Raw genomic sequence first — 24,506 nt, 5'->3', positions numbered from 1 at the left:
TTTGAGTGTAGTTTGTTCCAGAAGTACTACGGTGATTGAGTACTTATAAAACTACATTTCCCAACTGTGATACATTTTTCGCTGTCTTACTAGTAACAGAAGGTCACACGCATCATGCTTTTGAACGAAGGAGCTGCAAAGGAAGAAATACGAAGCAGTGAATAGAGACATCACTTTATACAGATAGCCAAAACATTATCAACAAGAACTGCTGCCAATTTGCATTCATATTCACTCGTTTAAAATGTGGCATTTAATTCATTGACGAACTGCGGTCAGAAACGGGTAGTAGCTTAGCCTGTCAGCTAGCATTTCCTAATAACATTGCATTTTAACATAACTGCAAATATGTTTAGGCGGCTTGTTAGACTTCAGGGTCCGCTCGGAAATATCCTCTCTCCAGATAAAGTGTGCCCAAGAAATCAGCAGCTTCGGTGTGCTGTGAATTATTCCTCAGCCTTAGTAGGTAAGATGCATCAATTAAATGTTGATTAAAATCTGCTGGAGCAATACATTGTATAACAACCTTTGTGTGCTGATGTGATGATTTCTGCTGCTTACAGAAAAAAGAAGATTTTATAAAGATGTCAGTATATCCCAAAGTGAAGGTAAGTCAAACAGAGTATGATAGTTATTTGATTGAGAATACTAAGTTAGATGGTGTAGAAACAACCAGTCTCCACTGTTAAATGTGTTTCTCCTAGGTGTCTTTGTTGGTGAAAAGAGCACTTTTAATCATTTAATGCGTTTGATATTAAGCAAGCCACTTAAGTCCATGCTATGCTTTACTCCTGCCTCTCTAACATTGTTTTCACTTTCATTAAGGTGGTGTATATGAGGTAAACCTAGACAGAAGGAAATTAAAAACTCCTGGAGGAAAGCTGTTCACAGCACCAAATGAAGCCATGGCCATCGCTGTGGCAACCGAGTGGGATGCTCAAAAGGACACACTGAAGTACTACACAATGCACCTGGTACGACTTTGACTGGGAACTAGAACGGGGTTTAAAGTGTCTTTCAGTGCCTATTGAGTGTTTCTTGATATTCTTGTGTTGTTTTTTTCAATATGCAATGTGTTGATTTACATGTCATGATAAGTTGAAGGTTAATGTGCGAATGTGAGAAGAATTTGAGGCCAGAAAACTAGCTCTAGGTGACACTCGATAGTTTTTGAAGATGTATGAGAAGCCTTCATTTAGTGTATTGACACATTTTTGCCATGGTTTTTAGTTGTTTGTTCTACTCCTAAGACAATATGTTCAGTTAAAAACGTAATTGGCTGAAAAAGTCATGTTGTAAATTCTTCCTGCAGACTACACTTTGCAACACAGCTCTGGACAATCCTACCCATCGTACCAAGGAGCAAATGATCAGCGCTGCCCTGAAGTTCCTGGAAACCGATACTGTCTGGTAAACAACTTATTTAATTATTCCATTTTGCAACAGCATTATATTGCTTCTAGGGATAACAACTTTTTTGTAAATCACTTATACAGCTGGAGCTAGTGTCAACACTCTAGATTGACGGTCAGTATAGCCATACATGCATGTAATGACTGCTTTAGATGGACCATTTTGCCATTTAATCCTTGACTTGATTCCTTCTCAAGATGTGCTGTCCTGCATTCTGAATAGCTTGTTGACTTTACCTGTTTTTGGTTATTTGCAGAAGTTCTTGGTAAATTGTTTAAAGTGCGATCCTTTCAGTTGTGGATTGAAAAGTGAATGGTGTTTATGTTTTGTGCAGTTACAGAGTAGATGAGCCCCCCAGTTTGGTTGAGCTGCAGAAGAATGAGTGGGACCCTGTGCTGCACTGGATTGAAAACAGGTAACGGCAGCATTCTCCCCCAAGACCTCCGTGAGTCTGAGTCCCTCACCCTGTTCCAGTCCCGCCTCAAAACCCACCTCTTCAACTCTCTATCCATAAGCCCCCCCCCCCTCTCAATCAACTTCCTCCTGACTGCTTTTCTGTTGTGTTTTGTTTCTTTTTGGTTCCGTCTTTGTTTTTGTTTTGTTTGTCTACCCTCCCTCCCAAATGTAAAGCGTCTTTGGGTTCAGAAAAGCGCTATATAAAATTAATATATTATTATTATTATTCGTTTTGGTAGTAGAAAAGGCACATACAGTGATATAAACCTTGTTAATTAGGCTATTGTAATACACTTTTTTCTAATTGTCTTTATCTTCTGCTCTATTGCAGATATAATGTCACTATTGGATCCTCGTCCAATATTTTGGGTCCTGAGATTCCAAAGGAAACAAAAGACACGTTTCGGCAACACCTGAAGTCTTACAACTTCTGGTCCATGACAGGTAAAACAACTGATCCGACATATCCGATTGTTTTTTCACCAGATTTTGGATAATAGCAGAAAGTAACTGAGTCAAACAGCTGTCTTGGAAGCAGCCAACTTTTTAAAGACATGTTAATACTTCAAAATTCAAGTTTGGGGTATTCTGTATTTCTTACAATGCTACCAACGTAGAAAGTTACCAAATGTCTTGATTTTCAGACTCATTCCCGCAGCACTCTTATCTGCTCTTTTGTTTAGATGATTTACCTGTAGTGCTAAATATTATCTTTCATACTTTGCTGACAACGTATCTAAGGAAGATACTTAAGGTGTTTGTAAAACATGTGGAATAATTGTGATATTACGTACATTTGCTTTGGTAATGAGTATTATAATAAGCTTTTAAAGTATACTTGAGCTATACAGTAATATGGTTTCTCCTGTGCAGGGCTTGAGTTTGTGATCACCCAGCTGAAGTCTGTTGTCCTGGCGATCGGGGTGATTGACAGACATCTGAGTGTGGAACAGGCTGTGCTGCTCTCCAGACTGGAGGAGGAATACCAGGTAGGAGGGTAGCAGATTACAATTTGCAACCACATTTTTTTATTCAGCATTGTTTACCATATTTCTTTACTAACCATAAACAAATGAGACCTTGTGAACCTATCTTATGACACTGATAGTGTCATTGCTAGTGTTTCTGACAATCCTGACCAATCCCATCACTTCTCTTGCTATTACAGTCCTTGCTTCTGCAGTAAAAGTTTTAAGTGGCTCAATTGAAGAGCTGTTGGAAGTGTTTTTTTCTCTCTTTGCCACCCCCATCTGTTATTACAAGAAACTCAAAAGGTTTGCTTGCTTTTTTCTGGAAGAACGGCACCCTCTTCTGTTTTAAAAAAAAAAAACATTTTACCCATGAACCCTACGCTGGTAGCAGTTATCATTTGTTCTATCTTTTACAGCTGTATAAAGTTGCTTCAGTGTAACAATGAAGGATGACATGGTGCTTGTCCTGCAGAGAGTCTTATTATTTCCTGTATAGTCAGCTTACATTTTTTTCCCTCCTGCACAGATAAAATACTGGGGAAACGTGGAGTGGGCCCATGACTACGAAAGTTATGAGCTGAGGGCACGGACTGCTGCTGGAGCTCTTTTTGTTCACCTCTCATCTGAGAGTTCAACTGTCAAACGCAAACTTATGCAGAATTGAAAAGTGTGTGCCCTTAAACTGAGAACACCTCAGTTTATCCATTCAGACAAACACACACACACACACACACACACACACACACACACACACACACACACACACACACACACACACACACACACACACACACACACACACACACACACACACACACACACACACACACACACACACACACACACACACACACACACACACACACACACACACACACACACACACACACACACACACACCCTGCTTGTTCTGTTTAGCAGTGACAGCTGCTGTGTCTGTGATCTGTTATAGAGTCATCTCACTCCAGTGAAAACATTGGCTATCTTTCTGCAGTGTTTATACGTGGCAGCTGCCAAGTGTGCCACCCCTCACCGAGTTTCCAGCCGGTTCTCAGTCGCCTGTGACATTTTGGGCACTGCGCATGGTTTCAGGAGGATAATGACTAATGCTGTTGTCTATTTGGTGGATGCATGTTAACTCCATGTCTGCCTTCTGTCTGCCACATTTTAATACTGCAAAGTGCATATGCTATTGTAATAGGAGCAACAGATGGAACATACTGCATTCTAATTATTTTCTGTGATTTAAATTCATTCATGTTTTAGGTATTTTGTTTTTTTTGTGGTAACTAATGAGGTAAAAGATCATGTACATGGATTAGTATCATCTCCACTTCACAGTTCTGTTTCTTCAAAAAGTAGTATTGAAGCAGAAAAGTATATTTTCTGCATCTTCATACAGTAGTCATGTTCACAATTCACATACAGTGCTGATGGTGTTGTTGCTTTCCCGACTGGAAATAAATTCAAAGAATGACTTGTTTGTCTGTGCCCTTTCCACCTATTGTAAGCAAAATGTCAGAAATTTTATTGTGAATTAAAACCCAAACAATTCAAAAAACTTGTAGATGTCTTTCATTAATGTGCATATTAAATGTCTTTATCATTTCGACGGAGTGCTACGGTCATACAAAAGAAATGTCATTGGTATTGATCATGGTATTGATGCAACCTTTACTGCTTTTTATTTACAATTAACCCAACTGTCATGGATGTTCTAACCGTCCAATCACACTAAAGGTCAGGATCTCTTAGCCAATGACGTTGCTCTATGGGCGGGACTTAAGGGACGTTTCCTCATGTATCATCATCAGCCCATGGACTGACTTGTTTGTTGTCGAGCAAGATGGAGTTCCTTTTGGGAAATCCTTACAGTACCCCTGTGGGGCATTGCATTGGTATGTAAACCAGATGTTTAGGAAGCGACAACTCGCAAAGGTTGATAATTATGTCCTGGAAATGTGTATTATATTGTGCGGTAGTCATTAGGCGTTACGGCTAGCTACATTTAGCATGCTAAGGTCTCTGAATGAGTTACAGCTGTACCGTTAGCCGCCTAGCTAACTAACGTTGGTAGTTAACCGTATCATGTGTTGTCATTGTGCTAGCGATACCTACAAAGACTTAATGTCCGTTTTATTTTAGTATATACTCGTATATTCACTGTTAACAACAATAACGAAGTCAATAACCTAAAGGAGGACTGTAAGCTACGTTAGCTTAAGCTAGCTAGCCGCTTGTCACCGCCTTATAATTGGTCTGCTGTGTTTACCTTAGTCGTCCTTAAAGGTTATTTTCGTAACTGACTACTTGGCTGTTTCCAGAGAGAGCTACTGATGGCTCTCTGCAAAATGAAGACTGGACCCTTAATATGGAAATATGTGACCTCATCAATGAAACGGAGGATGGGTGAGTATCCTGGGAAAGAAAATCAATGAATATCCTAATGTTATTGATTAACTCTCTTCTTATATGCACAGGTGCGGTTCTGTCTTCCTTGACCCTATGCTGTTGATATACTACATTGCTGTAGAAAGACATGCTATTAAAGTATTTTCTTAATATGTGTCCCAAGAGAAGAAGCCCTGGCTTTGTAAAGTGGATTTATGTCAGGCCTCAGTGCTTATCTCACTCCTCCATTAACCTTGTACTGGATGTTTGAGCTGACCAGGTACTGTTTGAATAGTAGGTTGTAAACTGCCTTAGGTGGTTCTAGTCTAATGCAGTGGACCATAGACTATATCAGCAGTCTATACAAAGATGTCTGACTACTGTTTTTCTTCTCTCTGGGGAATGTAAGGGGTGTGATTCGCACACTGCTCAGAGGCTGTTTTGATTTGATAACAGTGGTGAAATAATCCAAAAGTTAATTCTTACTATCATAGAGATTAACAGACACATTGTCAATCTTGCAGAGAATGTAAAAAAAGTCAAAGAATCATTGACATGGTATCACTGGTATTTGCTGTTTTGCTGTTGTGTCAATCCTCCTATCGGGGCCATTTACAAATGCCATTTAAGCCCACACCCATTATGTTTTTGGCAGGCATCTGTGCTCTGCTTTGAATGACTTACCAAGAATGTAAAACATGTGGTAATCCTTTTATTCCAGTGTGTAAAAGATGTGCTTTTCTGTTTGTGTCTGCAGGCCAAAAGATGCCATTAGAGCAGTGAAGAAGAGGTTGAATGGCAACAGGAACTATCGGGAAGTGATGTTGACTTTAACGGTGAGTGGGCTAGAGGAAGCTTTATTTACATGTTACAGTAATACAAGTATTCATGTTGTCTTGTGCTCTAATGCCAAAGTTCACAGAGAATTTGCAATCCAAAATATAATTCCATTGTATTTCTGCAACACTCGGCCACACGAAGGGATTAATAAATGATTCCCTTCTGCATCCATCAGGTCCTGGAAACGGGTGTGAAGAACTGCGGCCATCGTTTTCATGCATTGATCACTAGCAGGGACTTTGTGGATGGCGTTCTAGTTAAAATAATCTCCCCTAAAAACAACCCGCCTACAATCGTACAAGACAAAGTACTCGCGCTGATTCAGGTAAGATAACGTTTAGGTGGCTTGTGTGTAGGTAGGTGTGTTGCCTTGTGTTGTACGACATGTACAACACAAGGCAACAAACCTACCTACACACTACATAAAGCTGGTATCTCTGAGTAAGTCAGTTATTGAGAGGTTTAGTCAGGTTTGCATTGAAGGTGTTTAGTAAAGTGTGGGTGTGTGCGTGTGTGTGTCATGTCATCCCCAGGCAGAGCCTCAGGTAAAGTACTGTGTCATCAGGGCTTCTGCCAGGAGCCGCTCTAGTTACCTGTCAGGGCTCGGGTTACGCTGCAGGCTCATGTGGGCTGCTCTTGTTTCCATCAGGGGAACCATGTGACTACAGCTTAGCATGGATCCAGGAGGGAGGGTCGGGGGGGGCGGCACAACAGTAGCTGTGAGACAGAGGAGAGGAGCTAATTGTTTCTTGTTTGTCTCATCATTAGGAGGTTCAGCTGGGAAACTGGTGTTAGAAAATGTACCGAACAGCAGTACTCCCTTAACCCTTAGATGCCCTTAGAGGGACTGGACCCGACACTCTTCCATAAGTGGGTCAAAAAGGACCCGTATTAGAATAATGTGTTTTTATGCCATTTTTGTCATTTTGGTTAAGAAAAAAAGTCACTTGTTTAATATTTAGTATTATATTTTGGTTCACACTAGAAATATTTAATATTTAATTTTTCACTATTTAGAATTTTTTTATTTATTTTTTACATTTTGAAAAAAAACGTTTTCCCATAGGAAATGCATGCGGGTCATTTTTGACCCACTTATGGAAGCTTGGGGTAGTAATACAAAAACTACAATTTCTTAACATGTAAATGAAAAATTAGAATGGCATGAAATCCAAAACATGTTTTTTGAGGAACAGCTGGAATATGAAATGATAAAAATGTTTAACTGCAAAGATACTTCAAGAAAACCACCTCACCGGGTCAAAAAAGACCCACTTATGCATCTAAGGGTTAAGGCAAAAGTATTGTTAATAGGAGTGTGAATCCGTCAGTGTCTCATGGTTCAATTCAGTATATAAAAGTGCTAATTTCAAGATCTACTTAGGTCTGCTTTGGGAAAATGATGTAATGAAAGCAGATTAAAGTGTGCATAAGATCATGGAATATATCAACTGATTGCAATAATGCAAACCCACCAAAAGGCAACATTTATTCTTTTTAAACTTGCACTAATATACATATTTTTACTAAAAACATTCAAGAACAGCATTGAGTTCAAGTTATGCAAAGAATGAAAATACTGCCTGTTGCATAAATCTGCCTTGATTGCGTGAATTTTCAACTAACACATAATCCAGATTTACCATTAGTTATATCCAGTTGTGCAGCAGACTGATGTTGTGTAGTTAGCTGTCTAACTACCCGTCTCATCTCTGAGGCGTTAATGTGTTGCATTGGAAGTGTGCACTGTTAATATTCCTTATTTACGTTGATATATTCAAATCAATTCCGTCTCCCACCATCTTTGGTTAGAGTTGTTCACACTAAGTAGGGAAGCTGTGTTTTACTTCAAAAAGGCTTTCAGTTGGGAGTGACTGAGTGGTAGAATTTCAGATAAAGAACAGCTATTGTAGTGGCTGAGTTTAGCTTTAACCTGCGTACTGGTTACTGTGGTTTACTGAACGTGTTCAAGGGAAGGCAAACGAACAATAAGGATCAGAGGTCTCTTTAACAATTCTGTTCCCATGCTTTGTTTGCGTAGTCAGCCCTCCCTTAACCCCTTGTCTTTTGGTTCAGTCTCTTTCCTTTGAATTATTGTCTAATTCTCCCTACTCCAGGCATGGGCCGATGCGTTCAGGAGCAGTCCAGACCTCACAGGCGTGGTCCAGGTCTACGAGGAGCTAAAGAGGAAAGGCATTGAGTTCCCGCTGTCAGAGCTGGAGACCCTGTCCCCGATACACACACCCCAGAGGGTAGGAGGCATCACGCTTAGATCTGTGGCGACGTTTCTGTGCAAAGTCCAAGAAAGTGAAGATAATCTTCCGAGGCATTTTATCACATGTATTATCTCTTACTTCCTAGTTGGTATCTGCTCCAGAGGGAGACTCCACCCTCCATACGTTCAGCTCCCCTCCTCAGCCCCCCCCACAGGTCGTCCCTCCGGCCTACGTCGCCCCTCAGGTCCCAGTCCTTCAAGCCGCTGGATCCATCAATCCCACACCTGAACAGGTACACTGTTTCTCCCATAAACAGACTCAGTGTCGGTTCAGATAAGATATGTATTCAGGGGGTCCGCGGGGTCTTATAAGTATTAAAAGTTGATAAATCAATTTAGCGAAAATGAAGGCTATTAAAAAGTACTAAAGGGCATTTTCCAAGGTGTTACATTTTGTAGCTTGTTTTCAATAAGTATCTAAATTGTCCAGAGAGGATGTGTTCTACAGTCTGCCTGAATGTAGTCATGGCGTAGGTGTGTAGTGTGATTCTGTGGAGTTTATTGATGGCATCCCGTTGGGTTTGACGTCATCTGAACAGGACGTCGCACGCTCACTGCTTGATAGCACGAAGGTCTGTTTACGCCGGTTGCTAAGCAACATCGTTATGGGGGAATGCAAGTCTGCGTCCAAATAGTTGGAAGATAAGGAGGAAGGACAATCAATACTGTATATAGTCAATGTGAGGTAAAGTGTGTCGCCAAGGTAACCGGTTAGAACTCCAAGTGGCGATGAGGTCTTAAGATGTACAGAAAGGGTCTTAAAAAAGGTCTTACATTTGACTTCAGGATTCCTGCATATACCCTGGTATATAATTAATATAATACCTTGCTTTATATCTTGTTATTGTTAATTTGTAAATTCAACATGTATATTTTCTGCTTTCTTGTTAATGTCTTGTCTTTTAATTTGTATCGTACAATGCCATGTCTTTTTATGCTGCTGCAACACAAACATTTCCCACATTTGGATCAATAAAGTACTATCTTAACTTATCTTATCTTATGAGGAATCACCCAATGGCAGCTTGCAGTGTCCTCTAAAATAAAAGGAATCATTTTAGGTATCTACTTTTGTGCAATGCAAGGGAAAAAAAAGGTGTTCTCCACCTGTCCAACCTGACCAAACTACATGATTACATACTAAAGAGTTTGAATGCCCTGCTGCAAAGTGACATTGCCCTCAGCCGACCTCTGCATCAGTGTTGCTAGGCTAAGTTTGTGTTTGTATTAATAATAGAAAGTGGAAGTTTAGACAACAGTGAACGCATTGCCTTTTAGCAAACTGTTTATTCAGTACTTAGTTAGTACTTTAAGCTAACTATTTTAACTGTTAATTCATACATATAGGTTTACTATTTTCTCTGTTTATCCATTGCTTTTAACTTTATTAAATACATTTTAGCCAACTATTTAAACTTTTTATTTGTGACCTTTCACCGTCGATTACTAATTACTTCTCACTCACTAGTTTAAATACACTCTTAATTTCTGCTGAGTCAGACTTGTGTTGGTCCGATTATGTAAGTTAACTCAAGACTTGTGAGCCTGTTTTGCTTTGAATGGTGGTCCTTAGCACACTTCATTCAAAGCAAAGTCTACATTATAAGTTGAATTAAGATGAGTTATTAGTTACGCTTTCAATGGTACTTCTGGTTTGTCTTAATGCAATACTGTTCATTCGGTCTCTTAAACACCCGTTGCCTCTTTCGCACAGATCTGCCGGCTGCGCAGTGAGCTGGACGTTGTGCGTGGAAACACGAAAGTGATGTCAGAGATGTTGACGGAGATGGTCCCGGGCCAGGAGGACGCTTCAGACTACGAGTTATTACAGGCAAGGAAACACTTGTGTGTGGGTCTACCTGTCGTGTATGTGTGTGCGTTCTAAATTGTGCTTGAGCAAACCTATGGGAAAAGATTTGTCAGACAAAGCATTGTGAAAATACTCATCTGAAACCACTATGCCTGTGTGTGCTTAGGAGCTGAACAGGACCTGCAGATCCATGCAGCAGAGGATAATGGAGCTCATCTCTTGTGTTTCCAATGAGTCAGTGACTGAAGAGCTGCTGCATGTCAACGATGACCTCAACAACATTTTCCTACGCTACGAAAGGTTAGAAAACAATCAACTCCAGAACCTTTGGAGAAAATACGTATGCACATTGAAACTCATCTTTACCCTGATATCGTATGTTTACTCACATTTGGGATATTTTTAGAGGTCTTTGTAATTTATGTTGCCTTTTCTTTGCTTCAGGTATGAGAGGTTTAGATCTGGAAGGTCCTCGGCTCAGAGCGCCAACAACGGGGTGAGTCAGCGTTAGTAGCTCAGCGGTTAATAACACCCGATGGTTGCATCACTAAAATACCGCGGTGTCTGAATCCTCCGAACAGTCCTTTGTCTATTCTGCGCTTTTGTTTCCTCTCCCTCTGATGTTGGCATCTTTCGGTGTCAGTAATGTGGACATGCATGTTACATTAGCAGGCAGGCTTTACAATCTGCTCTTATCTGTCTGTTACCTGTCGAGGATTTACCAGATCTGCATGTCCGATTAAATGGAAACCAGACAAAGACATTTAGTTTCATAATAAAATACAAACACATATATTTTTGGTATTCATTTGGATCTTCCACTGTTTCTCTACAACAGGCCATTTACGTTCTGTCCTGTAGGGGGACACCTTGACTATGGTAATACATTAGTTAAGAATATTAGATAAGAAAAGTTATTGCTCTTTGGGAAGTCCTGAAGTAGAGCTGGTTGTTTTTTTAAAGATCCACTCGTGTTTGTGCCAGGATAAAGGCAAGTCCTGTCACAGCTTAGGAGCGCGGTGTTCGCCACCAGGGTTCTTTAAGATTTAGGACAAAAGACCAAGACCTGTTGAAAGCCCCGTCTCAGAATCACTTTCACATTTCACCAGATTAAGCTTAGGCTACTCTATTGATATTATTAATGGGAATACACGATTTGTAGAATTAGATTTCAGTGGTGGCTGCGTAGAATCGTTTTAGACTCCTATATTTCCCATAACTTTAAAGTGCAAAAGTCTAGACACACACACACACACACACACACAACACACACACACACACACACACACACGCGCACACACACACGCACACACACACGCAGAGCTCTTCGTTGGGTTTCCAGTTCATCGGCCATGCTATATCTTCCATAGTTTCCATACCATTACATTGTGTCCCTGCACAGCATGCTAATGGTATTCACTGTCTCTTCCTGTGTGTTCTTCTGTTCTCCTGTTACTGTGGCTAGCTGAAACAGGCAAGTATGAAAATATTGTCCCTAAATGCCCAGCGTCACCCCCCCTCCCCACAACGAAACATGGCTAAATAATATGGGCCCCTCCTCCACCAGTAACCTTCACCCCCATATGGCATGTTTTGACTATGCAGCCCCCAAAGACAGGATTAACTGATGGTGATACATTTTAAAAAGGCACTGAAGCTATTGTTTCTCCTACTATTAGTGTCATGTTTTGCATTACATCAAACAGTCATGGTTTGGGTTTTGCAAAAATGTTCTAGCTGTTTTTACTCTTAGCCCACAGATTAAATCTCCCCTCCTCCTACCTCACTGTACATCTACTTTCTTAAGGGGATTGTCTTTCGTTAAAGCACATTTAGGGACAACAAAATACCATTTAACAACATAACACTGTTAAAGCTTAAAGGTCCCATGTCATGGCCATTTCTACTGATCATAATTCCATTGTTGAGGTCTACTAGAATAAATGTATATTTTGCAATGTTCCAAACTCATATTGGTCTCTCATACAGCATCTCTGTATAGTATGTGTGTTCACTCTCTGTCCTAAACGGCTTGTTGGAGCTCCTGCCCCCCCCCCCCCCCCCCTCCCTGTGAGCCCAGTGGCCGTCTGCGAGACAGCGAGACGGCAAGACAGCAAGACACAGCGAAACCCACCCCGAACACACACACCCGCAGCCTGGCTGGGAGTTTGTGTGTGTGCCCAGGCTGAGTTCCTCGCCGACCCCACACCAGTGAGCCGGCTCACAGTGTCCCACTCCCCCAGCAGCGAGCCTCGCAACGTCCCGCCGAGTGTGTGTGTGTGTGTGTGTGTGTGTGTGTGTGTGAGGAAGTCCGCGGATTGGTCCAACCGTAAAGGCTCCACGGACGTTACGTTACGTGACTATACCCAAGAAGTAAACAATGGAAAAGGAGAAATCTCCAACGAGGCGTTCTGGGGCAGCAGACAGGTCTTCTCTGTGTTAGAGTTTTACTCGCTGCAGGGTGCACTTTGAGGGTTGGTGACTCTGCAGACCGTTTACATGCAGAAAAAGCTACATAACACAAGGGGACGGGTGATAACCAGAAAAGCATGACATGGGACCTTTAAGTCTAATGTCGAAAGCTATTCTTTGAATGCCCTTAAGAAACAGTACTTCAGAAAATAACTCCCCTGCTATCGTGAGTTAGACATTTTCATGCTCTCCTGAAGCTAACCATGTTTCACTTATTCACATCACGCACCCTCATCTTTTTACATTTCCTTTCCCCGACACAGTCAATGAATCTGTGCCTTTCCTTAGCTTCCCACACAGGGATTTGTTTTGCTGCTCTCTCTCGTCCTCTGCCTTACGATAAGAAAAGATAGGACTTTATTCACCCCAAAGGAAATTGTTGTGCCAAAGTTACAAAAATACAATAAACACAGCAGCACAATAATAATAAAACTGTACAGTAAAAACAGCAATTCAATAACTACAGGAAACATAGACGGTCGCAGAAGAAATGTAACTATTAACAGTATTAGTATTTAGATAGACAGAGAAATAAAATGGCATTAAAAAGTTAAAGAATATAAAATAAATGTGTAGTGCAAAAACCTTAGTGGTAGTTGCATGATTTCATATTATCTATCGAACATTAATAATAATAATAATAATATTGCACATGTTGTATAGCAGAGTGTTTTGTAATGGTATTTATATTGCACAGGGGGGTGTGGAATTTCTCGAGGTTTTCTTAAAAGAGAGCAACTCATCAGTTTCCTGTCCTTCAGGTCCTGAGCGAGGCGACGGAGGACAACCTGATCGACCTCGGCCCCGGCTCCCCGGCGGTGGTCAGCAACATACCCAACGTGCCCAACGCCCCCCCCACCAGCCTGCCCCCCACCAGCCTGCCCCCCTCCATCACCGCCCCCCCAGGGAGACCCTCCTCTCCGGCCACCCTGGCCTCCCGTCTGGCCGGCCTCGGTGCGTACACTCACACACTCTGAGACGACACATATGACTTTCTGGGCAAAGTTTTAATGAATGTTGTGGGGGTTTAGAAGCAAACATCATGCAGTGTTAGGTGGGTTCCGAGTAGTTAGAATAGAGAGGGGAAGTCCCGCCCATCTACTTCCGACCCATGGGACCTTATTTCGGAAAAATTATGTATTGAAGTCAATGGGGAGAAAAAGATTATCTTTCGATCCCGTTTGAATTGTGCCACGAATTACACATAGGATGTTTGTCTTAACAAATCATTTCCATGTCAAAAAAGTCACAGTTTGTCGTAAAACTGTTGAAATATAAGACTATGAAAAATACGCAGCTAGAAAGACTACAAATCCCGGAATCCCGGTCCCGCATGCTGGCTCTTACAGAACCGACTCACTCCCCTTGTGTGTATGTACAGCTCTCAACGTGACAGACTTGTAGTGATTTTCACCTCTTTTAATACTTTCCGCCTCATTCTGAAAGAAAGAAGTGAAATGTTTCAACGTGACGGCCGTCTTGGTGTGTGGTGCGAGACGGGAGATGTAGTTCATTGAGCGGTTTCACACAAAAAGTGTTACTTCACAGTAATACATTTTTATTTTCTTGACTTGCAAAATTATCTTTTAAATTGACAAACATCATGTGTGTAATTCGTGGCACAATTCAAACGGGATCGAAAGATAATCTTTCTTTCCCCATTGACTTCAATACATACCTTTTCCTAAATAAGATCCCATGGAGCTCCCCCGGAAAGGGAGGGACTTCGCCTCTCTATGGGATTTTAGTAGGAATTGCAACCGTGCTGGGGAGTATCAACCGGAAGTCTCACAAATATGACTTTCTTCTGCTACAACAAAGTGTAGTTGTCTAGAAATGGCAGAAATTATACTTAAATCAATACATACATTAGAATACTTTATTTATCCTGGAGGAAAGTGGGTTTTTGGACTGTTGCTTGATTTTAGAATGAAATAAAATAACAGATCAATAAAAATCTGAGTGAAAATATTTATATAAACATAATAAGTTCAAGTAATAATGTAGGATTAACAATTTAAAATAAGAGACATTAATTTAAACATTCTAAGAACATAAGAAAAGGAAGTAAAATGTGCAATCAAAGATAAAATAGAATAAAAATATCACTTAAAAGTAAATTGGCCATTATTTTCATTATCAATAAATCATCAGTTTTTTTCCTACATTTATTGATTTATAGTGTCTGAGAATTGTAAACAATGTTCGTCCTAAATGATGTTTTTAAATGTCAAAAAGCAGGACATCTCGATATTTTCCTAAAGACAGCCTTTTCAAGAAAAATTAAATGTGTTATTAATGCAGTTCAAGGCAATAAAGTGTGTTTCCTCCAGACATGGGAGCTGACAGTGTGAGCAGCACCCTGAGCTCTCTGTCCAGCTGTCAGCCGCCGGGTCAGGACGACTTCGACGTGTTCGCTCAGACCAGAACCGGAGCCAAGCCCGAACCACGCATCACGTAAGGACTTCAGAAATTCATCGTTAACTCTGTTTTCACATTTTAGGCAGAAGAGTTTAAAGTGTGTGCTGTTTGAGATACAGAGTGTAACTTAAAGAGCCTGTGACACGGTTTCCCCCATCATCCAAACCCATCAATTTGAGTAAATATTGTCCCCTTGAAACCGTTACTGAACTGATTTGGGATATTTGTACTTTGATAACCATTAATCTGCCTTCAATGTTGACCATTTTCTGGATCTTCTCGGGGATTCTTCAAATCCCGCCAAATGCGTCAATATGGGCGATCATAGGTCATGTAGCCAGTGGTGGACTGGGCCTAAAAATCATCCCGGGACTCTCGACCGGCCCACTTCGGTACCGTTAGTAAATTGTCAACGGGGGGAGTGGGGGATGTGCTAGTGACTTATCCGACCGGCCCACTTCGGTACCGGCCATTGGGATTCGTCCCGATGGCCAGTCCGCCACTGCACCCAGCCCACGTAAACTGTCAACGGGGGGAGCCTCGCTGCGGGGAAACGGTGGACCTCGTGTCCCGATCGGAGTGGGAATAATAATAATAATAATCATAATCCGTGCATTTATCCATTAATTTCCCCAACATTGTGGTAAAAAAAACACACGTTTAATCCATGTTGGTGAACGACAACTACAACAAGCATCGGTTTGTTTTCTCATCAGGAAATGCAGACCGGCTCAAACAAACGATTTTTAATCATCATCTTCACCACGATCATTTATGTTCATGTCGCCGAATTGACATGAAAGCACTGACACATATGAATATACTGTAGTCAACTTCATTACAACGTTATTAACGTGCCTAAACTCTTTGGCTCTCTCGCCGCACAGTGAAGCGTTCCCGCATTGACGTCACTTCCGGCTTCCCCCAAAACTTCAAAATGAGTCGAAGGAATTTCCCCGCGATGTTCCAAATTATTGATATTTATCGGAACGGTATCGCACCTTCCATATTTCATTGCACAACAGTTGTTGGGATGCTGTCACAGGCTCTTTAAAGGTCCCCTATTATCAATATGTTATAGGTGTCAGATATATATACAGAACCTGTCTCTGAAGTGTTTGGCTCCAAACACCAAACAGATCATTGCAGCATTACCCATAATCCCCTCTGTTTCAGCCCTGTTTCCAAAGTGCTGATTCTCCGTCTGTTACTTTAGGTGAAAATAAGGAGCCCCTCCCCACACCCCTCTGAGAGAGATTTGGTTACAAAGAACACACTAGCCGCGTTCACACTGCGGTACTTTTCCCACAAAGGTTCATGCGAACTTAGTTCATGCGAACTCTTTAGTTCTCATGAACTAAGTACAGATCGCGTTCACACCAGAAAAAGTCCCTGGGGGAGGATTAGGCAAATGAAGCCGCTGACGTCACTTCTTCTTCTTCTGCTTTGGGTTTACTGGCAGGCCGCAAACCACTTCACGGCGAGTACTGCCGCCCAAAGTCCCCGGCCGGAAGTCCCTGGAGTTGGGGACAGGCTTCAGTAGAAGCTGCTGGGACTCCCAGCAGCTTCTACTGAAGCCTTCCGAGTAAATCGCCAGAACGCCAACACCTCCTCATCTCCACCGCTCCCATGTTTTATTTTGTGTTGCCATAAGTTAGTCTCTCTGCGTTTCTGCGCTGGGCTAATGCTAATTCTAATAATGCAATGCGAGGATAATAAAATGGCGGCTTCACAAAACTTTTTGGGAGTTTTACGGGGCGTGGTTTGCAATCCGCCCAGCCAATCAGGAATATAGCTCTTTTCTCAAAAAGAGCCGCTCGAAAGTCCCTGCTCTCTAGCAGGGACTTTCGAGCGGGTAAAAAGGTTCGCATGAACTACTTTTAGGGGGGGGGTTACCGTGATTGGCTAATGGTTACACAAGCCAAAAAATCGTTATGACATCATAAAGTGGCCAAAATCTGATCAGCTCGTTTTCAGACAGGTTTTTATATAAACGGATCTGGACAAAAAGAGAGAGAATCTTTGTTCCTGAAACTTTCAGTGTCTCTTTCCACAGAGGGGACACATGTTGATGTAGAAGAGACGTGAAGAAGAGGGGACACATGTTGATGTAGAAGAGACGTGAAGAAGAGGGGACACATGTTGATGTAGAAGAGACATGGAGAAGAGGGGACACATGTTGATGTAGAAGAGACATAAAGAAGAGGGGACACATGTTGATGTAGAAGAGACATGAAGAAGAGGGGACACATGTTGATGTAGAAGAGACATGAAGAAGAGGGGACACATGTTGATGGAGAAGAGACATGAAGAAGAGGGGACACGTGTTGATGTAGAAGAGACATGAAGAAGAGGGGACACATGTTGATGTAGAAGAGACATGAAGAAGAGGGGACACATGTTGATGTAGAATAGAGAGGAAAAGTGGATTTTGCATGATAGGGGACCGTTAAGTTTCTCTCAGAGGTCATTTTGAGGCTCAAATGTGCAGATTAATTTGTAAAAATAGATATTCAAACGATGATTCTAAAATCCACTCTTTACCTGTTTATCTCAGGACTACAGCAGAAGACAGCATCACCTCTGAAGACCCCCCCCCTACTCTGGACGTGCAGCAGCCGACTGCAGGAGTGGTGAGTCTCAGTGACATGGGCTTTATGTCCAGCGTGGGCTTTAAATCTTACCGTGTTTTCAAAATCACACAAACAACATTTATTAGGATAAATAAAAACAGGTTTGAAATCATTCCAATGTATACTATAGGGCAGTAAACCAAAAATATCGTTTAAAGTTGGAGAGATACAAAAATATGCATAAATAAATAAATAAATATTAACTGGTCAAATAAGATATAAATGAACAGCAAAAATAAAATATTGGTTATGTTCACATACTTATTTGATTATTAAAATGTAAACCGATCTTTTTCATATGGGTGTTTTAGAGTTGTACCCCCTAGATCAGGTCTCCAGTAATTGTGTGCTCAAAGTGCACCAGATTGAAGCATTTTACTTTAAAATGTTAATAAAAAATCTTCCAGGGGGGGCACCCCCGGACCCCCCCTAGAGGATGTGACGTCCACCCCCCAATTAAAACATGTTCATACAATACTGAATACATTTGAAGCCATTTTGATGTATACTACCTACGTCAATACGTTTCTGTTTTTCTGTTTTTCATTTATTCTTTATATATAAAATCTCTTCTAGGGCAGCAAATTGGCTAGAACCGGCCCTGGTACTAGGCCTCGAGAGCCTTTCTTGTGCTGGCAGACACATAGAAACAAATTGGCGGGGCGGACTTTGCACGCGCACACACTACAAAATCACATTATGCTGGGCCCACGTGCCTTAGCACCGCTGCTAAGACTCCATCCTAGGGGAAACACGGGACACTAATGCTTTGACTTGTGCTACTAACCAGAAAGTTGAAATAGAAACAGACACAATTTTGCTGCAACTTAATCATTATGAGCTAATGTTGATAACACAATCGAATGGCTTCAAAGAAGGGACATAATCTGCTCTGAGAGCGGATCGTATAAGCCTCTTTTCACCTTGCAATTCTGCTTGCCTTTGGGTATGATGAAGGTTTCATTTAACGGCACAGGAAAATGCGTCGACCGTTGCGCAAACAAATCAAAAAGATAACTTTTGTTTGGGAATCAGTAGCTGCATCGAGTACCAAAGAGAATCTATGTAAGCGATTTGCAGTTACCATTCCAAGTAGCGGAAATGACAGATGGTGGAAGTGAGTAAAAGAAAATGCAGTGTGTCCCGTTCAGTTGGGATTAGCTTGGCAGTAATTGGGTTGCCACGTGCCAAAAATAATATGATTTGTAGACTGGGCGGGAAAGAGATATCTTAAATATTCAGGCTACATCTCGAGCTGTTGCATGTTTGTGCATGTATCTTTTAAGGTATTTTATTTAAGGATATTATTATTATTAGAATATATTATATTATATAATATATAATTATTATTAAGGGCTACTTATTTTGAGCTGTTTTGCAACCTTTACTAACAAGACACTCGTCACTTGCCCTGCTGTCACACCTGACACTTGTGGATTCTCATGAGCTCTGTGGGGCATTGAAGGTGTTCACTGGCTGCATGGACCTGCTGTGCTGTCAGTTGCTCGCGATGCTCCTCACCACCAGCTCTATGTGGTTCAAGTGGATTCTCCTGCATATTAACTCCATTATCGTCGCTGTGTGTGATGATCCACGCCATACAAACATCCCCATTTCTTTGTTTATTTTTCTCACAAAATACTTATGATTTAAAAAGTTCATTTAAGTCATATTTTCTGTTGTGTTCGGGGTGTTCCCCCCCCCCCTCCCCCTCTCGATGCGGCCCCTCAGGGTGTCGGAGGCCAGTCCTCTGTCATGGATGACATAGAGGAGTGGCTGTGTACTGATGTGGTGAGCGCATCATGATTATTATTATTTCTGCCTGCAGTTCTCTCTCCTCTCTGATTTATCCCCAACTTTCTCTAAACCCAGATCATAACACATTCCTCCTCCATAACATTTCCTCACGTTTGACCAATCACTCTTTAATACGGTGGTTCACCCAAAGTCACTAGCATGTGTTGTGTGGAGACGAACTGACATGATGACGTTGTGAAAAATGAGCATGAGGTCTTGAATGCAGATATGCAGCTTTCCCTCTAGAAGACTTGCACCAAGAACATTGAAATAATCTGGTTTTAGTCTGACACTGAGATATCGTAACGGCCCGTCCACACTACAGCTTCGACAGCTTCAAAAACGGTTTCCAACGCGTCTGCCCATTCACTTTGAATGGGGTGACGGCACTTTTCGCCGAACTGCATTGTGGGAAGCAGAGCGGAGCTTTCCTGGCGTTTCAAGCTGCAAAAGTTGAGCCATGTTCAACTTTTGAAGCTTCTGAAGCTTTCGGTGGAAGCGACAGCCAATCAAATCACATGCCAGTACAAGCTCTAGCCAATCAAACCGCTGCTTGTGTGTCAGGGGCGGGAGATGCATGTGATTGGTTGTTGGTCGAGCTTCAGACCAGCTCCAAGCTTTTTTTGAAGCTGTAGTGTGGACGGGCCGTAACACACAGAGTTGTTTAAAAAAAAAAAAGATAATTCATGAGCTAAAGATAAAATGTGTCTTTTACTGTTTTTATTTTTAGTTGTGCTGCATATGTGATCAAATATTTCTTGTTGCTCAATCTTCAACGAACGACTGAAGGCCACTTACTCATTAGTAAACGACTGAAGGTGCTAGCAGGAGATGAACTGTCGAAGAGAGCACATCTGAACCAAAGCTTAACACATGTATCATTTGGTGTTAGTGGTCCAGAAGGAGTGATCACAATCAGAATACTACTTTATTAGAAAATGTACTTTGTTACAGCAAAAGTAGCAACATATGAAATAAGAGCCATGCACAACATTTTAAAGATGGAAATATGCAAATTAAATGTACAAAGTACACATCCAAGTGGATAACAATATTTAGCAGTATTTAAAAATATATAAATAATTGTAGCATGAAGAAAGTAGTGGGAAAGCAGCCAGAAAGTAAAAGTATATTGCATATTGTATTTATATATAAATCTGAAGCATTGTAAGAGGTCATGCTCATTTCACACACATGTCTGAGACTGTGTTGCCGTACTGATTACTAATCACCCCAGCTGGTGGATTTGTTTTGGTATTCATTGAATGGGAAATCATTTTAAAAATCCAATATTATTATTATGTCTTAATTTATTTCAAGTGGTTCCGACAGGTAAGTGGCTCCGTGTAATGCAATCAAAAGTGGTAAGTGTGTGTTAAATAATAATACTAATAATAATGGCCACATGCACAGCTTGGTTTTGTTTGTGGTGGTTTCCAGAGGACTAACTTCTAAGTGGCTCCCAGGTGTGACAGTGGGGTTTTATTTCCACAGAAAGGAGATGAAGGGGAAGAAGGCGTGACCAGCGAAGGTAAGACGTCATCCATCTCCTTTTCCTCTCCAGGGTTGGGATCAAATAGTAGGGTCTCGTGACCTTTTCCTAACCTCTTTAACTCAGGGGAAAACATCATGGGGTTAGGGAAAGATGTGACGGAGAATTCAGAAATGATTTCTCTCTTGTTTTGATGAATGTCTAAAATATGGAGCGTAATAAGTTAACAAAGAATAGCAGGTCAAATGCTTGCATGGCTTAAATTGTGAAGTCATTCATGCAAATATGGTAATGTGTGCTTATCAGGATACATTTGGTCCTGGAGAACCAAGCTACTTTATTTAAATCTAGTTTAAGTGGGCCTCTAGATTTTTACTTGTAAAATGCACACTTGACACATTTGATCAGTTTTGATTTGATATGAGCTTTTATAGGTTGTCAGTTTTGATACGTTTATTTCTGTCTTTTGCACACACTTGTTCCTATAAGTTCATTTCTAAAAGTTTTGTGTATATATATTTAGACATGAATAGGATGTGTCTTTTTTGAATGTTGTTGTTGAAACTGTTGTTTATGGACACGGACAAAACAAACAACAACATGGAGCCCTTCCTAAGTAAAAAAAAACATGACCGCCACCTTCAGTATTTTTCCTGCTGTGTTCCCACATCTCCTCTCTAATCCTCCTCCTCCTCCTCCTCCTCCTCCTCCTCCTCCTCCTCCTCCTCCTCCTCCTCCTCCTCCTCCTCCTCCTCCTCCTCCTCCTCCTCCTCCTCCCTCTGATCCGACCCCCCCCCCAGAGTTCGATAAGTTCCTGGAGGAGCGAGCCAAAGCCTCGGAGATGATCCCCGGCCTTCCCTCGCCCCCCCGCGGCGAGCCGGGCGCAGCGCAGGGGACCCCGAGCCGCAAGAAACCAGACCGACCGGAGGACGCTCTGTTCGCCATGTAGACCTCTGACCCCCAGCCGAACAGCACCACCAAGGACCGCTCTGGTTATCACTCACACTACACTCCTTAAAGAAAAGGGAATCGTTCATGCTGTGCATTTCCAAAACCAAACAAAGGCCTATTTTCCTACGCCACCAGAGGATGGAGACTGTGAGGCAGCGCGCTTTAATTCTCCTTCTTCTCTGTGTGTGAAGAATATCCCTCCGCCTGCTGTGGACTGCAGAGCTTCATGTCGCAGCTAACATTTTATAAAATCTGCTTTCCTTGTCACTCTAAGTAGGATGTTTTGCCCTCAAAGCATGCATTTAAACCCCCCCCCCCAAAATCATTTATAATTATAGAACCCCCCCCCCCCCAGATAGGTCGTTATTGCCCACCGAGAGACATGATATTATTTTGGTGTTTGTATCGGTCCCTCTGCAAGTCAGTCCGAGTTGTAAATCTGTAAATGACAAATGTCACGTTTATTAGTCGTGTGTATATTTAAGCTACAGATGTTTAAAAAGAGATGTTGATTTAATGTTGTTTTTGAAAGAGGGGTTTATCTTCCAGCTGCTCTGCCATGAGGGATGTGCGTCGCGGGGTTTTTCAAAAGGGAAGAATATACATTTGATAATCTACTAAATTAATTTAAGAAGAAGGGAATGCCGGTTCTTCCTGATTGAGCACCAAACCGACACGTGTGTCCTTTTACCCTCCTCTAAAGTCACGTGTTGTTGAGGTATTATTCTGGAAAGATTTTATTCACCTTAAGCTGCCGTCTTAATTTTTGCAGGGAGATAATTCAATCTGCTGAAAGAAATGCCGTTTAAATACTTCAGTTTTCTTCGCTGAGAAGTTGTCATGAGTTAAAGACACATACTGGATTCATTTGATGTATGATTTATGGTTTAAACTTCAGTTTCGAGGACCAAAACATGTGCTTTTTATTTTTGAATCAAGCTGGAAAACACTTTGATAATTAGGTTAACTTTACACGACTGGTCCTCTCTTGGTCTGAGGTTAACACGCTGTATGAGAGCTCAGTATCACACTGCAAAAGCTGTTTGTGCATTTCCTCACGCTGACACCTTCAAAGGGCCCGACCTTTCCCCGTGACATTTGTTTTCCGAAATGAGCCGGGCCGCGGAGCTACAAACGAGATATTTAACAACGATAAATGCAATGTGACACAATCACGACAAGCTTAGAGACGAGCGCGTTACCTTTCAGCCTATACTGTAAATCAACGGATGTAATTAATAATAATGAGTTGGGAAATACTTTTGAGCAGAAGTGTAGAACTAATTTATTCAGCTCTTTTGTTTTTGTTGTCTTCGGATCATTTTATTGTGCAAAAGAAAAAGGGAGCGAATGAGGGATTGTCCTAACGGCATGTGTTTTAGTGTTTATGTTAATAGAGTTGAATTGAAAATCATTTTTTTATATATACATTGCTGCTGGCTAATGGCTCTTGATTATGTGAGTATTCTGTTAGAAAGGGCGACGCGGAGTCGATCACACTAACTATCACATGAAGAATACATATTTGTGTTGATTTCTCTCGCAGCGTTACCCATCCTGTAACCAAGCATCAACATTGCACATTTCCGAAAGGGACGCCTCGGTTCTCCCCGTTTTGTTTTAGTGTTCAGTGTGTGCGTGTGAGCTGTAACGCAGAAGCATTTTATCACAAGAAAGAAGCCTCCAAATGTGTGTTTTAAAAAAAGAAAGACATGTTGTTTCTCTCCTGTTTGACCTGGTTTCTGTCCGTGTGAGCTCGTCAGTGATTTGTAACTGAATCTCAGCATCAGAACAAACCGTGTCTTTGTCCGTCGTGGACCTTACGAGCAGAGATGCTGATACGAGAGGCCGTGCTGTGCGACTGCTGCTTTCTGCCTCACTTCTCTTTGTGTTGTTTGACTCCTGCATGAACTCTAATAAAACATTAGCATTGTGTCCGAACTCCTGCGTCTTCATTTTGTTTTCTGCAGTGCCACCTCTTCAGCCCGCTCCTTGGCATACCACCATGCCTCTTCAGATGGTAATATCAGAGGCTGACCTGCAGTAAACCCTCTCCTGAGGCCCCATGGGCCCCCTCACCCTTTCCCCATTGGTCCTCAGGAATCGCCTCATCCCACAACATGGCCCCACACATTCAGCCTCGGTCACTGGAGCGTTTTCCCGGTCAAAAAGAGAGAGAGGGGTGTGTCTGTGGGACAGTAGAGCTCAGGAGCCGTTTCACTCGACATGTGCTGCTTTTCAATCAGACCACAGTCGTACTGCACAGAAGAGCTGCTGCACTCCTCAACAGGTAAATGAAATGCGTTTCTCAAGGTACTCGGGGGAAATGGTCACTTATCAAAATGTTCAAGAAACTAACTCAAAAATTGTGTTTGACTTCAATTCAAACACTTTTTGAGGGTTTTAAACCTTATTTATTTCTATTTTTATATATCAAAATTCTTCCTCTAAGCAAGTTTTTTGGTTTATTTAAAAAAAAAAAAAATTTTTTAGAGGTCAAAAATGACACCATGATGTCTCGTCTTGTTGCCTTCCTCCTTTCATATTTTTATTTGTAAAAAAATGAATGTTAGTAAATGCATAG

At 41.6% G+C, this 24,506-nt stretch overlaps 2 protein-coding genes across 3 annotated transcripts; both read left to right on the top strand.

Moving 5' to 3' along the window:
• Positions 1-91: 91 nt before the first annotated feature.
• Positions 92-3,613, top strand: atpaf2 (ATP synthase mitochondrial F1 complex assembly factor 2). The gene is made up of 8 exons (XM_034107519.2): positions 92-466; positions 564-608; positions 826-974; positions 1,313-1,410; positions 1,748-1,828; positions 2,201-2,313; positions 2,743-2,858; positions 3,367-3,613. Exons 1-8 carry the CDS (start codon positions 349-351, stop codon positions 3,502-3,504), a joined length of 858 nt encoding a protein of 285 aa, XP_033963410.1. The 5' UTR covers positions 92-348; the 3' UTR covers positions 3,505-3,613.
• Positions 3,614-4,640: 1,027 nt separating this feature from the next.
• Positions 4,641-23,863, top strand: tom1l2 (target of myb1 like 2 membrane trafficking protein). 2 transcript variants are annotated; one of them, XM_034107278.2, is made up of 15 exons: positions 4,641-4,738; positions 5,165-5,249; positions 5,989-6,067; positions 6,247-6,396; positions 8,189-8,323; positions 8,433-8,579; positions 10,061-10,177; positions 10,323-10,456; positions 10,601-10,652; positions 13,390-13,582; positions 14,962-15,085; positions 17,607-17,682; positions 19,414-19,473; positions 20,974-21,010; positions 21,772-23,863. In XM_034107278.2, exons 1-15 carry the CDS (start codon positions 4,687-4,689, stop codon positions 21,918-21,920), a joined length of 1,590 nt encoding a protein of 529 aa, XP_033963169.1. In that variant the 5' UTR covers positions 4,641-4,686; the 3' UTR covers positions 21,921-23,863. The 2 variants fall into 2 exon arrangements, with proteins under 2 accessions (XP_033963169.1, XP_071062764.1); XM_071206663.1 differs by lacking the exon at positions 19,414-19,473.
• Positions 23,864-24,506: the final 643 nt, after the last annotated feature.

This window comes from Pseudochaenichthys georgianus, chromosome 19 (genome assembly GCF_902827115.2).
Source record: "Pseudochaenichthys georgianus chromosome 19, fPseGeo1.2, whole genome shotgun sequence".
Taxonomy (NCBI): domain Eukaryota; kingdom Metazoa; phylum Chordata; class Actinopteri; order Perciformes; family Channichthyidae; genus Pseudochaenichthys; species Pseudochaenichthys georgianus.
Note: the sequence above shows the minus strand (reverse complement) of the source record. Positions and strands in the feature narration are given on the sequence as shown.

Excerpts from the sequence above, each read along its gene's own strand:
- atpaf2 (XM_034107519.2), top strand. The coding sequence starts at position 349 with ATGTTTAGGCGGCTTGTTAGACTTCAGGGTCCGCTCGGAAATATCCTC. Across the intron at positions 609-825 it reads CAGTATATCCCAAAGTGAAG|GTGGTGTATATGAGGTAAAC; the intron begins GTAAGTCAAACA and ends ACTTTCATTAAG. Across the intron at positions 2,314-2,742 it reads CAACTTCTGGTCCATGACAG|GGCTTGAGTTTGTGATCACC; the intron begins GTAAAACAACTG and ends TCTCCTGTGCAG.
- tom1l2 (XM_034107278.2), top strand. The coding sequence starts at position 4,687 with ATGGAGTTCCTTTTGGGAAATCCTTACAGTACCCCTGTGGGGCATTGC. Across the intron at positions 4,739-5,164 it reads CCCTGTGGGGCATTGCATTG|AGAGAGCTACTGATGGCTCT; the intron begins GTATGTAAACCA and ends GGCTGTTTCCAG. Across the intron at positions 17,683-19,413 it reads AGCAGCCGACTGCAGGAGTG|GGTGTCGGAGGCCAGTCCTC; the intron begins GTGAGTCTCAGT and ends GCGGCCCCTCAG.